Source organism: Aythya ferina, assembly GCF_964211825.1.
Source record: "Aythya ferina genome assembly, chromosome: 13".
In the NCBI taxonomy this organism is placed as follows: Eukaryota; Metazoa; Chordata; class Aves; order Anseriformes; family Anatidae; genus Aythya; species Aythya ferina.
In genome coordinates, this window is record NC_140311.1 from 7,607,139 (window position 1) to 7,623,964 (window position 16,826).

Genomic DNA, 16,826 nt, shown 5'->3' on the forward strand with positions numbered 1-16,826 from the left:
TTTCCCTGCCTTACCAACATTGTCACAAGGACTGCAACCTCAGCCTGCCTCTGATCCCAGAAATAATTATTCAGGCAAAATAAAGTAATGTGGGGAGAAAGTAAAAGAAATAATAGCCTAATGATAAAGAGAACTTCCCACACATCTGACATAATTCTAGTTACTGCCACGCATGGCAGTAGTCTCCATCTTCCACATGTCAGATGAGCAGTCTACCACAGCACATGGCCTATGGGCACAGCTGTATACTCACTTCAATATTTTTTTCATCCATCTGAAGTACTGGGTGTTGCTGGCAAGGCAGCGAGGAGAGCGTCAGGACTGTACCAATCTGGGCTTTGTGCATGCTCCATGCCAAGAAGCTCAGCATCAGCAAGTTTATCAAGCAGCTCCATAATATTTTTGCATATGTCAGTGCTGGTTAAATGGTGATGGCACATACATCCCCCTTTAGTAATGCCTGGTATGGGGCACAATCTCTCTCAAGGCAAAATTGTCAATGATATGGAGTTTGTGCTGATGCATCAGGCATAAGAAACCAGGACAGAAGAACATGGCTGCTGCTCAGATATATACAATAGTTTCCACATTGCACTGGAGTCAACACAGGGCTTTTAAAATACCCAAATAAACCAGAAAGAAACCACTGTGATAGGTGGGTAGAAGAGAAAGGAGTCCAGCGTGATTCCTGATTTTCAACAAGTGATCAGTAAATGTGAACATTCTTATATGTGTTAGATAAAAAAAAAGCGAGAAACCAACGTTGAATCCTAGGAAACTTACAAATGGAGATCTAAAGTACTCTTACAGATTCTGAACTTTCTTTGTAAATGAGCTGGACAAACTGGAAAATATCATTTTGGCTAACTAATGTGCTTCCCATTCTAGCTATTTTAAATTATGGTGTGTTATTTTTTTTTTCTAATTTGATCATTTTGTTTATTATTGATTTGAATATCTCTGAAGCATGTTTATGTCTGCTGCACTAGGAGCCTTTCCTGAGACAGGTTTCCAAAATCAGCAACACCCTTTTAATACTCAGTAAAAACATTGTAATTTTCTAATTGTATCCTGAAGACTCAAGTCTGCAAGTCTGTTTGAAACAGTAATTCCAGTTTATTTATTACCATTCAGAAATACTACTATTAGCCAATTGAAACTAGTCAAGAAACAAACAAATTACCAGTTTTTACTGAATAGATTTTCAGAAACTCTGACAGGATTATAATTCCTCTATATTTTAACAGTAGTATTGAATAATTTGTAGCCATAAAACTAAAACTGCTCATGAACTCCCAGCAACTCGAAGACCTTCAGAGGGAAGTATTTGGAAGATCAGCGCTAACACACACACATCCTGGCTAAGTTGCAAAATGAGTAATTTTGTTAAGCATCTTCCATGATTTTAAATAGACAAAATATGTGACTTCCTGTCCTGGATTGTTTCATGATGGTGTTGTGAAATACTAATGGCCGCTGTGTTTGTTTCCCCACAGACGTGTGCTTGTTCCACTGCTGGGGCAAGTCTGGTAATGGCTAAAAGGCTTTTGCAATCCTGCTGGCTGGAAGGCTTAATATAAATCTTAATTATTCACCTGGCTTGAAAAAAAATAATAATAATAAAATATTGCAGCGTTAATCTCCACGATCTCACGTGGTGATTGCAGGGCTGCATTTTTTTGCGTTGCACCACGCGGAGAAGCCCATGACAGGGTAAGGCAGCAGCGAGGGCACCGGGGGGCTGAGGGACGCTGTGGGGAGGGCGTGAGGCCGCAAAGCCGTGAGGATTTTTATGAAAATGGATTCTTTTTAAGACAACAGCCAACAGAGGGAAGAAGGGAGCCGGCTGCTCCCCATCCCTCAGGCGTGCTGCTGAGGGGAGCCCCCTGAGGGCCCTGCCCGGGGCCGTGAGGTGCCGCTGCCCCGGCCATGGCGGCGGGGCGGGGCGGAGCGCGGCGCCTTCTCGCGATGGCTGCGGCGGGAGGCAGGCGGCCGCCATCCCGGCCCCGTCCCGGCAGCCATAGCGACGACGCTACCGGCGGGGACGGGAGCAGCCCCGGGGGGGCGGCCGGACAAAGGGGGCGCCGCCAGGAGCCCGCACCCAGCGGCCCCGAGGGGTGAGTGCGGGCCGGGGGGCGACGCGAGGGAGCGGGCACCCCCCCCACAGCCACCCGCTTCCTCCCCCGGCCCCGTCAGGCGCCGCTCGCCTCAGCGGGGCCGTGAGGGGCGGCCGGGCCGGGCCGGGGGCTGAGGCGGGGCCGGGGCAGCGCTGAGGGTGCCCCGGGGGGCCGAGCAGGGCCGGTGGGGGGCCGGCTGCTTATCGCCGCCGCCAGGGCAGGGCAGGGCAGCGAGGGAGGCCGTTAGAGCGCCTTGAGCTCAGCCCGGCGGATAACAAAGGGCGTGAGGCGAGCTGGGGGCAGCCGGCCGCGTCTCTCTGCCTCAGTGGGTGCTGTCTCGCTGCCCGCGCTGCCCTTAAGGGGTGTTTTCCTCAGATAATCTCTCGTCCTGGCGTGTGGGCTGAGTGTTGGAGCCTGGCCGGAGACAGGGAGAGCGGCCGCGTAGCGCTGATGGGCGCAGGAGGTGTTTAAGGAGCGGTTCGGTCACGTTAAACGCAGCCTGAAAGGGAGAAGATGCAGAGTGGGGCAGATGTGCCCTTGAAAGCCTTCCACAGGACTCTTCTGAGCCGTGGGGTAGGATGGATCAGGAACAATGCCCGGCTGTTAGGCCAGATTTCCCTGATCTCACGTGCCCCTTAGTTGTATTGCAGTAACGCTTATGTTATTGTCACCTTTTCAGCACTTGAAAAAAATAAAGAGGAAAATATAATGCAGACCTAATGAGCCTTGCTGTTAGCATCAGCATGATTTATGCGTGTTGTAGTCATCCGCTCTAATAGGTAACGCTCTGGGACTACTTCATTTTACAGCATCCTGAAGACAGTTACCAATTACATTCCTCATCGCCCTGTCAGGAGGTGGACAGTAGCATGCTTCATCCGAGGCTCTGCAGGGTCTCAGAGTGGTTCTGCCAGTTCGAATGTGACTGTCCGCCCACTTAAATACTTTGCAGAATGTGCGCCTTCGTAGATGAGCAAATTGAAGTGAGGTTAACCAACTGCTCAAGGTCATAGAGGCAGTGACGGAGCTAGCAGTAATGGAACCCAGCCGACCTGACTGCTGGGGCCGTGCTCTAATCATTGGATGACTCTCCCAAATAATTGCAGGTAGTTTAAACATTGGATTGCGTAAGTGCATTTTGAGGCCTTCAAAAACTTTTGGAGAGACAAAATGTTAATAGATCTGCTTCAGATCATGTGGTCTATTTGCGTGTAGTTTAAAGGTAAGATAATTGCTCTGCTTGGTATGGGGAGGAATTTTGAAGAAGACTTCATGGCTTATTTTGTAAATATGTGCTCAAAAGGCATATGTACCTTAGTCATGAATTTATTGAGGTTATGCAGTGTAGAAAAGCTTTTTGTGTGGATTTAGGGGGTAGATTATGAGAGAACAAACAAAGATTACACTGTAATTACACATTTTTAATAGGAGAATGTGGAGGCTGACTGTAAAGAGGTTATCTTCTGATTAAAGTGTTTACCAGATGATGTTCTGTCAAGTTATTTGACAGAAATAACTATAGATGTATACATCCATACATGCATACATGGTGGTGATGCTGTTGGAAGTTAAAGTGGAACAAAAAATTTCTCCACTTGATTTATTTTTTCAGTGAATACTTGTTAAATAAAAACAAATCAGAACTGGTGTTATTTCTGAGCCTGGAGAGAAGTTACATTTCACTTCATGGTGTGTTTTTTTTTTCTGTCAGGTTAAATTTATGAAGAAAGGGATTTCACAGGAAATGCTGGCAGATCTGTGCTATTGTGACACAAGCGTTATATATTTAGTAACTTCAGGGAGGAGAAGGGAGAAAAGATCCTTACTGAGCTGAAGAAAATATCAGTGGAAATGGTTTGTCTGGGCTTCAGAGAGTGTTGGAAAGCAAGCTGGCATTATTCAGGTGTTACACTTCAGCCCCTGTCCTGTAATGAGCATTGCATTTGACAGATGACTGCAGCTGCGTGGAATTTCATTGGTGGTACTAGAAGTCCATCTGCACAGATGGTCACAGATTAAGACCACAGGTCTCAGTTTTGTAAAGAACTCTTTGTGCTTCCCTTTATGTTCTGAAGTAATTGTGGTTACCACTGACTGTCCAAAAAAATCTGCTGCTCGCAGTGCACCACCTCGTAGAAGAGTGATGGACAAGTTTCTTTTAAATGAACTGGCTGGGGTGCCAGCTTTGTAGCTTTATTCTGAACATTTTGAGGAGAGCTTCTTTAGGCTTGAACTACGTAAAGAAGTTCTGGTTACAGACATTCTCTGTAAAAATCTTTACAGCTTCTTATTGATGAGTGCTGTGTGAAAGATGTGCTGTTGCTCATACTAAATCATCAAATCTCCCCAGTGTCTGTACAAGTTATAGTGCAGTCTTTGGGAAGAATGTTTTACTGACATTACTTGGTGGGGTATCCCAGCAAGGCAACTTCTAAGCCAAAATAGTTCTCTCAAAAAGGATGTTTGTTGCTTGCTTAGAAACCTAGAAATTTATATCCTGAATGACACTGCTGTGTCAGCAAATGTATCTACCATAGACCTGGGTTTGCCAGGTGTTACTTCTGCCAATTTGGAGTGGCAACTTCTTATTTATCTTGGCTGGACAAGACAAGGAAGCAATAATGGGATATACTCTTTTAAGATTGGTGGCTTTCAGCCTACAAGTTTGTGGATTCCTGGGAGGTTTGTGCGCTGTCTTATCAATGGATGTGTAAGAAAAACAAGACTGCTGGTAGGCTTGCTGATCCACTGTTCCACTGACATTGTCATTTGTGGGGTTTTGGACAGCTGAACTCCTGCTGCTGGCTGAACTGAAGAAACGAGAGTTGTGGTGTGATAACAGGGATCAGAATGAAACCTGTGCAATGTTTAAATAAAAAAGCATCAAAATTGCATTAATTATTACAAATAACTGTTTGTATTTTTGATTAAATCTAGTCACATTAAAATATCTAGCAGTAGTTTGATACTGGTTCTATGGGAGTTTAAAACACTAGTTAGGGAAAAAGAAGTTAATTTCAGAAGATGGCTGATATTTCTGTTATACAGCATTTATGCAGTATAGATACGTATGAGAACCAGTGGTTCTTGCATGTGCTTTCTGTATATTGCATTAAGCTAACTTTAGTAAAATAAATAATTAAATAAAACAATTCTTCTGCCTACGAGAAAGAAAAAATGATTTTGTGTGCCTGTGATTTGGCAGCTTTTTTCACATTACATCTTCGTATAGTCTTCATATTTGAATGGAACAATGAATCTCACTTTGCAATAGTACATAAAATTGTTCAATAAATAATACTTACAGTTGCTGCACAAAGTGATTTTAGATTATGTTAATTCTTGTGAAACAAAACAGTTTTACCAAAATTCCAAAAGCACTGTAGAACTCAAATGGCCACTTACAGATCTATTTCTTTTTCTAGACCTTTCTTAATAAGGTAGCAGGACATCAACTTGGAACACTATCATTGGGGATTTGTTTTCAGAATATTATTAGTAGCATTTCAGTGAGGTGGAAATAAACCTCTGCTCTGAAAAGAAGCTGGATCTGGGGGGAAGACTTTCCAGTAAGAACCATAAATTTAAGTTCTCCAAGGATGAGTTGTTTTTTAAAAAATAAAGAAATTGAGAAGCTTAGTTTGTGAATAAGAATCATAACCTGTAAGTCTGAAGATATGACAGGGACTACTAAAATAGTCTAGGTAATGTTCTAGTAAACAACTAAATTTGTGTCATGTTTCAAGTATGAAGCATGTATCTGGTGTTTGGCGGAGTGAACAGCATGATATCCAGAATGTGAAAAATAAGCATTTATTTTTTGTTTGTTCTTAATGCTAAGGCAATTCGCTGCTAGAAATTTCAAAAACTAAATGTCTTATGTTGCAACGAGATCAGATTATTAGCCTGGAGAACAGTTTAAACGGATGTTTTATAAAGCATCATTGGAAGTGGAAATTATAGCTAATAAGTCAGTGGGAACTTTTTGTTCTTCTGATGTTTTCTACTGTAGAATAAAGTTAAGCCTCAGATGACACCTTTAGTTTGATACCTAACCTATAGGAGGTACAGTAAAATATGACATCCTTGAGGAAAATATATATGTAGCTATTTCACTTGGTTTTGCCTGTAGCATGTAAAGTCAGTGACATGCGTGCTGAGGAATCTGGCCTTAATTTTATTTTATGAATTGCATTAGGGATTGTTGCTTGATCAGGTCATAGGTTCTGGTTTTAGTTCTGGAATGCCACTCAAACTAAAACAAAACTGTGGGGCTGGTAGAAGGAGAATTATGGTGGTTATACTTTGTTTAGAGACAGCGGTGGTAGAAAATGTTTCTTATTTTTTAACCAAATAGTAAATCCAAAGTCTATTTGGTGTTAATCATCCCAGTTATTTTTCAGTTCATTGCCAGTAGCTACCATGCAAGCATAACAAGACCTTAGTTTAAACAAAGCATGAAGATGTTCCCCATTCCTTTGTTCTGAATCTGTAGGATTTGACATACCTCAGTGCCTATGCGAGCAGATACCTAAGTTGTTATGCCTCATCCAGGAACGTTCTGAGCAGGTCACCCCTGCAGAGAGATTCTTGCCCAAATGGTGACTATTGCTGCCTTACACCTCTGTTTCCTCATTTCTGCTCTTTTCTCAAGTTAGTTATCCAAGGCAAGAACGGCATTTATTTTTTTGTTGTTTGGTTTGTGTTGCAAATGTTTGTCCATTATAAGCAACCCCAGTCATAGACTGGGCCCCTGGAATCTGTTATACACTGAAGAAGTGCTTATCCATTTATTTTATAGCAGTTTCTTAAATAGATATATATCTAATTCATTTTTTTCCTATTTCCATGTTTTTAAAGAATTTAAGTATAGGTAGATATATATCCAAGTATCAAGTTTTATATTTTTACACATTTGTTGTCTGTCTCCATTTAGTATAGATTTGTGGAAATAATCTTATTTATTTGTGTTTTTTTTTTTTTCTCATTTTTTTCTTCAGAATTGCCAAAATGCTTTGGAATTCTTAAACGATTCAAAAACTGAAGTCCCCGAAGATACAAAAATCATAAGAACACAAGAAGCAGCAAGGAGGATTCAGTGCCAATGCAGCAACAAAGAAGACAACCAGAGTTAGTGGAAGGAAATCTTCCTGTTTTTGTTTTTCCTACAGAACTTATATTTTATGCAGATGACCAGTCAACACACAAGCAGGTGTTGACTCTATATAACCCCTATGAGTTTGCCTTAAAATTCAAAGGTGGGTTTCTTAGGTTAAGTTCTACTTAAGGATTAGTTGGTGATCTTGAAAAGTCCAGTTTTAATTCATGTAACAAATTATATTTGTGGCAAAACCAAAATTCTGTCTTTACGTAAATCTGTTGATGAAATTAATGAGGTAATAATTCATGACTTGTTACCACTACTGTCCTTTTTTTTTTTTGCAGTTCTTTGTACAACTCCAAATAAATATGTGGTGGCTGATGCTGCTGGTACAGTGAAGCCTCAGTGCTGTGTTGATATGTAAGTAAAAGTGTGTGTTTTTTTTTCCTAATAGTAGGATATTTCATAAGCTTAATTCCTTTTATTAAGAGGTAGTAAATGACAGCATGCATAGTATAAATTAAATTCTACAAATATTATGTTTTCCTAGTCTCTTTTGGCCACTCCATCTTTGCCATCCTTTTACTGTAGGACAGAGGTAACAATTTTGAGATACTTCAGTCTTTGATTTTGTCTTTAAGCATAAATAAAATGCTAGTAAATGCATCCTGTAGTATACTGTTTAAACCGTCAGTGAGACTAATCCAAGCCTCCTCTGAGTACTTTTGTGTTATTTCTAACAAGAAAAGCAAGACCCCCAGGGTTGGGATTTCTTTGTGAGAAATATTTGTTCGCAGACTGACAAAGCGAAAATGTATGAAGTTCTACTGAACACACTTTTCTTGGGACATATTTAATAAAGGTACTTTTGCCCACCTTTCACCCTGACCACCTCTCTTGTTCTTCCTTTCTCTCTCTGTTCCCCTCTTCCCTCCCCTTGTTTCTCCATTCAGGTCCCAACCCAGTAACAGAGGGAAGATGAACCCTGGCTAAGTTACCACAATAATGTGTAGGGCCTGTAGGCTGCTATAATTCAAACTGGAGGAAGCAGTAGTTAGATAAGCCAGAATAGCCCAACTTCTTTCATCATTTATTTGCCCTGTTATTTCCATGTTGATGTATAAGTACAGCTAAAGAAAGGATGACATGCCTAGAAGAGTACACAGCTTTCTGACTAGAAATTTGTCAACTGTAAAACACCAGGAACCTCTGGTCATTTAATGTCCATAAACAAAAAACCCTGCTATTGAATGATTTGTCTTTTGTCAAATCAATAATAAGGTGCTTGGGGAATGGCTCTTCCCTGTAGGCTGGTTTCCTTGGGTGTGATTTGGAAAATTCCAAGGACTCACCAAACAAAAAGGGGGTTTAAAACATGGAACTAAAAAGTTTAATTGGGCAGGGGCAATAATCCTAAAATCAGAACAAAATTAATATACCAATGTATCTGTCTGTAAACTACCCTAGTCTTTAGTAGACACACAATCTTGATGACATATGTTCGTCTCAAATGTCTTCTACTAAATAAAGAAAAATAAGGTGTATCCATGTAGCCAAGAGTTTTTGTGTGGCAGGAAACCCATCTCATTCCGCTGGTTGTTGTCTAAGGGCAGTGTTTACTTCTAAGATATGAGCAGTACTATGTAAGTATGGCCATTTGCCAGATAAACAGATATTCTACAGAGCTTCTAATTATGCAATGGTCTCTAAAAAGAAACAGGAGAATGTATCTGTTTATAAGGGTCTGCAGAAAACATCTCTTTGCTTGGCAGCAGATGCATGTTCTCATAGCACAGTGTTACATAAAGATTCTGTTTAGGTTAATTGGCACTATGATACTAAGAGGAGAGAAAAAAAATAAGAAGGAAGTCTCAAAGAAACAGAGTTGAATCTGCTGTTCTGATACGCTCAGAGTTGTATGAATTAGGATTATCAGGAAAAGAGCCTTTTGTTTCAGTGAAGGCCAACACTCAGCTTCCTGAAAGCCTGTCATAAGCACACTTTTTAGCTTCTGAAGTGATGTAATACCACAAGCGTTCCTGTACCTCATCTAGCTTAGGATGACGTAGTTTCTGTTTCCTTGTTAAATAGACTGTTCAAACCAGGTATCAATTATTACCATTTTCTCTGTTTGTGATTGTAGATCACTTCAGGTGACACAACTCCTTTAACTTAAGTCTGAAACAAGAATCTATTTTTTGCAGCATTTTAATCATGTATGTTATCACAAAGATTTTTTTGAAACAATTTTAAGAGCGCAGTGCTGTATTACTAAGGAGAAAATCACTTTTTCCCCTCAGGAGATGGCAACCTTCTTGAAGTCACATCACTTACAAATAGGTATTTTTACCAGGTTAGCTATTATTATCTTAGAAATTTAGAATAGCCTTTCACCAAAAAAAAAAAAAAAGGTCCTTCACTTTGGAAAAATACTTAAAATCTGTATTAACCCTTAAGAGCTGGTATGACTTAAAAACTTGAATGTTCTAGTTTTGTAGTGCTAAATATGGATTTTCATAATGAATCATAAATGCAGAGAGGAGGTAGGTGAGCAGAACAGCGTGCAGAGTTCTGTATTGACTATGATCAGGGTTATTTTAAAGCTGCCTTTTATAGGTCCTGCATGATTTTTCCCATGAAATAACGTAAAACTAGAAGCAATTAACAACTATCACCCCACCTTACTATCGAGCCATCTTGGTCAACCTGTTCAAAACAGGTTCAGAGTGGTTGCTGGACAGTATAAAAGTTTATAAAGGAAAACACAGACTGTCCAGGTATGACTCAGTGTGTGCCTACACTGCAGTCTATGTTGTGATTGCAGCTTGGGTAGATAAACCTGGCCCAGGTCTTTCTAGCTAGTGAAGTATCTACAGCATTTCAGTGCTGCCAAATATTCTCAAGGTAGCTGCTAGATGGATGAACAAGGCTCTGACAGCACAGAGCTCTACTATCTATCTCTGTATCCAAACATGCTTACTGAAAGACAGGTGAGAAATGTTTATGTAGATACATAGCTGTAATTTTGACTGCAGTTACATGCTCTAAGCCAGTGGGTTTCTGATTTTAAAAATCCCTTTACTGGAGCTGACTCTCATCCACAGAGAGAATGAGTTTATCTTCTGGGAAAGTATAATTTTAAAGCTTCGAGCCTGCTTTCCTCAAAAAGCTAGACTTCTGCCACCATCTTGTCTGTCCAAGTGTTTGGCAGTCCTACTTTCCTTTTCTTCCTTGTCCACCCCAGCTCCCCCTATACCTCTTAGAAATCATTTGCCAGCATCAAACAGGTCTGCTAAAAGAGGAAGCATCTTTCAAATAAGGAATGTTTCATGAAGATTGGCAGATAGGTGCCAGATTGAGGCAAAGGTGTATTCTTAGATAAAGAATTAACTATTCTTTTTGGCTAGCCAATTGGAGTATCAGTTAAGCAACCAGAATACCGTCATAGTACAATGAACGTAGGGAGGGGAGAGAGAAGACAAGACCAAATTGTCAAGAACATTGTGTGATGGAGGATGGAATGGGGATCTGAACTGTGTGGGGGGGGAGAAAGGGGAAATATTGGGATTGTAATTCCACAAAGACTAGACAAAGTGGTTTCTCTGTTTGAAAATACTGTTTTCCTCTGCAGTGTGATTCGTCACAGGGATGTTCGAGCTGCTCACTATGGTGTGATAGATAAATTTCGTCTGCAAGTGTCTGAGCAGAGCCAGAGGAAAGCACTAGGGAGGAAGGAGGTTATTGCTACTCTACTTCCATCTGCAAAGGAACCACCACAACAAAAGGAAGAGGAGGAAAAGCGAATAAAAGAACACCTGGCTGAAAGTGTCTTTTTTGAGCAGACTTTGTGTCAACCAGGTAGTTGAAATCTTTTACCCCTCCTGTCCTCTGTCAATTTTGAATAGCTCAAGTGACTAGAAAGAGTATATGGAAATCAAAAAAAAAATCAGTCTTACAGCAAATAAAGAATTAATCACTGAGGGACGATAGCACTCAAGAACCAAACTGTGGCAGTACTGCTTGTGCTGTCTTGAGTAATCATGACTTTTTTTTCTGCCCTGAGTTTGGTTATTGTACCTTGGAGAGTACCCTCTATATTCTTCTGGTGCAGCAGTTCTGTTACTGCCAATGGGAATTTATCTGCAAAAAGATCAGTTACTTTTTTCCTTGGTCTCTTTCAGAACATTTGCCCCTTCTGATTTTGTTCCAAACCCTTAATCCTCCATTTCCTGATGATCAGGAAATACTGCCAAAACATCTTCTAAAGTGCTCCTTGTTTTGTGCCGTCTTTGTCTGAAAAGTACAAAAAATGAAAATTGCTAGCTGAGAATGCTGCATTTCATATATGGGGAAGTAAATCAACAGTCTTGGGCAAAGCCTGTACCAAACAGCTAAATCAAAGTAGTAGGGAGAGAGATAAAAATTATCAAGTTTTACTGGAAATGAATCTGATTTGATTCTTGACTTGACAGTCTACTGATTTATAGTGTAATACTCTTGTCGCTGCTTTCTTCTTCATGACAAGAACAAAAATAATTTCCAGAAAATGGATTAACTTGCTTGAGAGTGTTCCTCCTGTTATAAAACAGTTTCAGCATTTATACATGGTTTGTTGGCTGGTGAAATACCTTACACTAAAAAAATCCTCAAGATGGATAGTAGGAGGATACGTGGTTAAACTAAACCTACAAGTTCTCAAGGCTCACAGAACAAAATGTTACTATGATAGTTGTTCCAGTACAGAGGGTTTTAACCATCCTGAACAATCTGATACTGGTCTTAATCCAAATGCTATTTCACTGCTTTAAAATATTGTTAGCTACATCACATTGCTTGCTTATAGAAAAATAATAAACAGAGCAAGTACAGTCTTTGCATGTAACCTGCAACCTAGAAATACTAGGTTAGTACAATTAAAATGGGACATATACTGCTAGTCACTGTGAGGATAGAAAACTTTGATAAAACGCTTGCTAATTTCTAGTGGGTCTGAAGAAGTTTGTTAGAAATATTCAACTAACACATGAACAGCTCTTTAAAAAAAACAAACAACAAAGTGTCTTTGAGTAGGTTCCAGCTATTAATCTCCAGCACAGTAAAGAGCACGAAGGACAATTTAATCTATAGTTTGCATTTCCTTGTTCAAGTGATATTAGACTCATGGCAGTTCACTCAGTTTCTACAGCAAATGTGAAATACTGCTCCTTTGTGGCACAGAAGCTTGTTCTGGCAGGTGCAGGCCTTGAATCCTCCTCTAAAAGAAATAAGAGAAACTTATCTGGCCGAACAGTTTGTGTTCTTGCTGTAGCCAAGTTTTGTTCTGGAGGTGTAAGCAGAGTTATCTGCCTGTGCACCTCCTCTAGGTGTTCTTTCCCAATTGACTATTAATCGCTGAGGGAACATATCAATGTCAGGAGTCAGGATGCATGGTGAAACCTCAAGCATTGCTGAAACATCTAACTGTCATGAGTGTGTGTATATATAGCTACTGAGCCTGGCAGGCTCTGTTCCTCCAGAAGGGAGGGGTTTGGAAAGTCATGTGAAAACAAGTTCCAGCATCAGCTCTGGAACATGGAGCAGCCTTCTTCACTGCAACATGCGGAAGGCAAAGGAAAGTGGGTTTAAGAGTTGTTTTCCGTCCCCTCCAAACTCCAGAGGGAAAAAGAAAAATTTGAGATAGTGCAGCTCTGATGTACTGCAAACACTTCTGCAGAATATTTAACACTTACAGTGGGTAGATAATCCTTACAAGTGGTACTATTTTGTGTTTCAGAAAACAGAACTGCCTCGTCGGGACCTAGTTTACTAACAGTCTTCCTGGGAATAGTGTGTATTGCAGCACTAATGCTACCTACATTGGGGGAAATGGAATCCCTGGTGCCTCTCTACCTCCATTTAAGTGTGAATCAAAAGTTAGTTGCTGCTTATGTTTTAGGTAAGTATTTTGGATTTTGTTAAGTATTTTATTGCAACTTCTCTGATTTGAGAAACTTCTGTGTTTGTCAGGGCTTCAGGAAACCTAATGGAGACAAAGCACCGCATCTGTTTTCTTTTGCATCCCCACTTATAGTTTAAGTTACAGCCATAGTGATATCAGGAGAAAGTGGTAATTGTAACTATTTTAGACCAGATTTTACTCAATATTATACAGGCCCCTACATGCTGATTTTACCTTCATTTGGTGACTGGCCAAATTACTAATACCTATAATCATCAGCCAACAAAAATGAATGGAATGTGCTGTTGTTTCTTTCTCTTGTATTGACATAGTTACTCTACTGCAGAACCTAGAACTCTTCTCTCCAACCCAGATGAGCTGTTCTGAAAGGCTCCATTTACTACCCTCTTAATAAGCAGTTAAAATGTTTAGAAATAGTTCTAAAAACTTGCTAAGAGATCACTGCCATCCACAGCTCTTCCAGATTGTTGCTAACTTCCTCCTAAATTAGCAAGCATAGCTAAGTTGCACATTTAATTTGACTTTTTCTATAACTTTCAGATTCGAAGAGCAGTCACACTAAGCTCAGTTCTCCTGTCCCACTATGTGGCAGAAATGAGGATTTAAAGGAAAGGAGCTAGGCAGCTTCAAACTGATAGCTAGAGGTGAGGTAGTGATGAGAAGCGATGCAAGTTCTTGGTAGTTAACGCGCACACAGTTTAATGACTGACTTCTGAGAGTCAGTCTGCTAAAAGGGTTTTAAAACTCACCCGTTACTAACCAGAAGCTTACATCTCTATCTGAGCTGATGGTAATGTATTTTCAGATTAGGATCTTGCAGTAATCCCTGCTTTATTTTTACCTCTAGCTTTGAAAAAAATTCCAATTTCTGCTGTTGCTAACTGTAGTATTAAACCATTTGCAACAACTTACCTGTTTATAGATGCAGTATGAAGTCCCTGTGCATCTTGATCCTTCAGTAGCAATGTTCTTAATACCCAGGAAAAGAGTCTCGTGTATAGCACACTTGCTCATCTAGAACACAAGTTGATTGGCCTTAAGATGACGAAACTCCTTTCTTCCCCAATGAAGTACAATTGGATTGTTTAGCATTTAGTTGAAAAAAGAGGTATATACCGTGACAACTGGGCCACGTGACATTGAGAATTTGCTTTACAGAAATGAGTTAAACCCTTTCTTACCTGAAAGTGCATGTACACGTGGTATGGGCTGTCCTGTAGCACCTTCCAGAAGCCTGGTACTTCAGCAGTGATTCAGATGATCCAAATTAGGGCCTGCAGCAGTACTGGTGGTAGTGATTGTCTGAGGTAGAGCAGACCTTAACAAACAGCTGAACTGTAATTCCTCTTTAATGGATAAAATGCTTATCTAATGGAAGGCAGCGTTACAACTCTGTTCTATCATACTTTTATCTTTAATGTCTTTATAAAGTTAAATCAGTATGTAGCAGCAGGATAACAAAAATAGTCTCAGCAATTTCTTTGTCTCTAGTGAGATCTCTAGACTTTAGCTAAGATCTCTGCTGTGAAGAACATCTTCCAAGCCTGAAAGAAAATAAGATTGCCTAAGAACTGATAAATTACTATTTTGATGTTACATGAGGGTGGGATTCTGGGAGCCCTAATGTTTTTCCATATACCTCTTTACCTTGTACTATATAAACTTATGAGTAAGAACTTGCAGACTTGTACTTTTTTTTCCCTTGTATCAGCACATAATTAAAGTGAACTCTTCAGTGTGGCATGAGTAGTTTACTAACCATGTATTTTTTCCTTTCATCCCTGGAGCTTCTGCTTCTTATTTTTATATTTTTACCTCCGTCAGAGCAATTCCACTTTTCCTTCTCCTTTTAAAGGTCACAACGAAGTCTGCAGAAAGCTCCCTATGCAGACTGATCAAAGACTAGTTTTTGACAACGATGTTATTGTCCACAGAGCAGAATAAAAAATGGCTTGGAGCTTTCAGCTAATCTGTTTTACTGATGATTCAGCATTTAAATTATACTACCCATAGCTAGCCCACATCAAAACCGGGGGTTTGTGTGCTAATGTTATACTTATCCAAGTCAAAATCTCAGTATTAAGATTTCCAGCCTTGAGTTTGATAATTGTTTGGAATGGTTATAGCTTCTTTGAAGTGTAGTTACTCGATAGCACTTGAGTGTAAGTTTATACACTAATTTTTATCTACATCAAAATTTGGAGCAACACTTCTGGTATTTAAGTGATGGGTGTATATAAATTCATTCTGCTTGCACATACGCATTTTTACCATTTTTTCTTGGCCAATGTCAGGATACCTATCTCATCTCTATTTTGAATGTTTTACTCAGTGAAATTAAAACATCTAGTTCTTAATTCTTGTCTTTCAGGTCTCATCACCATGGTTATTTTGAGAACATGAGCAATGACTTAATAGGATGTCAAACACCTTACTGTATATTCACATCATGAATGTGGACTGCCTTTTATTCCCATTTGGCTCATCAAGATGCTAGCAAAACTGTTCAGTGATTTAAGATACCTTCAGAAGTGTAATATATTTTAACTATGTATAATAAATGAAAGACTCAAAGCACTTTTAGGTGCTTCTGTAACAGACAGCTATGAAATGTTCAGTGATACCTGTGAAAATAATTTGAAAAACTTTTATATTTACGCCTACTGTAAAAAAATCCTTATTAAAGCGACATTTGTTATTTTTAGTCTATGTTCACATTAGTGTGTGATCACTATAAAAGCAAACTGTCTTATGTAAAACATTTATTTGGTTTGTGGTTGTACATGCTGAGGCTGGTGCCTAACACTTCTGTATACATACCAGAAGAAGGGTGAGAGTCATGGCTAATCATTGAAGAAAATGAAAAAATTCATCAGTTGAAACTATGAAATAAACCATTAAATTTAGGTGAAGAAGTAATTCTCAAATTCCTTACTTCATCATTACAAATATATCACTGAGTGCTCATTTTCATACCTGGGGAAATAATTTCTTCAACAACTGTTTTGTATCACAATTGTAGACAATAAAAACAAGTTCTGTAATCAGATCCTTTCATTTCTTAGGGATGCATGCAATATGTGAACTAAGGGGCATTAACAGAAGTTGAATTAAATGGCATTAACAGAAGTTAAACTGCACACTAATACAAGACTCAGCATTCTTTTCTACTTTAGAGACCAAACTAAGTATAGCAGCAAAGGCATTTGTCAACACTTTCCCACCACCATCCCTTACAGCTAAGGCAGTAGATTTCTTTTGTAGCAGAAACTGCTGCTCAAAGTTCAGTTTTATATTTTAGGTGACCAGTTACAAGTATGTAACAAGTATGTCCCTTCATTTAACATTTCATTTTAGAGCTGTTTAGTTTTAAAATCTTATTTCTACAAAGCTGATTCCTACTGAGGACCCACTATTGGTGTATTTGGCTCATACACACAAATCTTTATAAAAGTCTATTAAAAAAACATTTTTGAAATTAAGCCTTCCCACTGCCTGCATGTTGTGTGCCACTTTTTATGCATGGAAGCACAAAGAAACCATGCACGTGACTGTTTAATTTAACCTTTTTTATATTATTATTAATCACTATGTTTTTGTTACATATAATGCACTAAGTCTCTAAAGGGCAATAAAAATGTTACTTTAA

The 16,826-nt window shown here is 39.5% G+C and overlaps 1 protein-coding gene and 1 long non-coding RNA gene across 8 annotated transcripts in view; one reads left to right on the top strand and one right to left on the bottom strand.

Moving 5' to 3' along the window:
• The window catches only part of LOC311443804, an 18,413-nt gene extending 16,491 nt beyond the window's left edge, over positions 1-1,922 (bottom strand). For 2 of the 3 annotated variants that reach the window (XR_014697505.1, XR_014697506.1), the window contains exon 1: positions 254-1,238. This is a non-coding gene — a long non-coding RNA (uncharacterized lncRNA). Of the gene's footprint in view, positions 1-253 lie in introns of all 3 variants that reach the window. The other variant, XR_014697504.1, reaches the window with a different exon arrangement.
• Positions 1,479-16,221, top strand: MOSPD1 (motile sperm domain containing 1). 5 transcript variants are annotated; one of them, XM_084534311.1, is made up of 6 exons: positions 1,479-1,713; positions 7,118-7,375; positions 7,563-7,638; positions 10,850-11,079; positions 12,992-13,153; positions 15,549-16,221. In XM_084534311.1, the coding sequence occupies exons 2-6, from the start codon at positions 7,222-7,224 to the stop codon at positions 15,578-15,580; spliced, it is 654 nt and encodes a 217-aa protein (XP_084390437.1). In that variant the 5' UTR covers positions 1,479-1,713; positions 7,118-7,221; the 3' UTR covers positions 15,581-16,221. The 5 variants fall into 5 exon arrangements, with proteins under 5 accessions (XP_084390437.1, XP_084390439.1, XP_084390436.1 ...); XM_084534313.1 differs by having other exon boundaries at positions 1,497-1,713; positions 10,850-11,076; XM_084534310.1 differs by lacking the exon at positions 1,479-1,713 and adding an exon at positions 1,972-2,117.
• Positions 16,222-16,826: the final 605 nt, after the last annotated feature.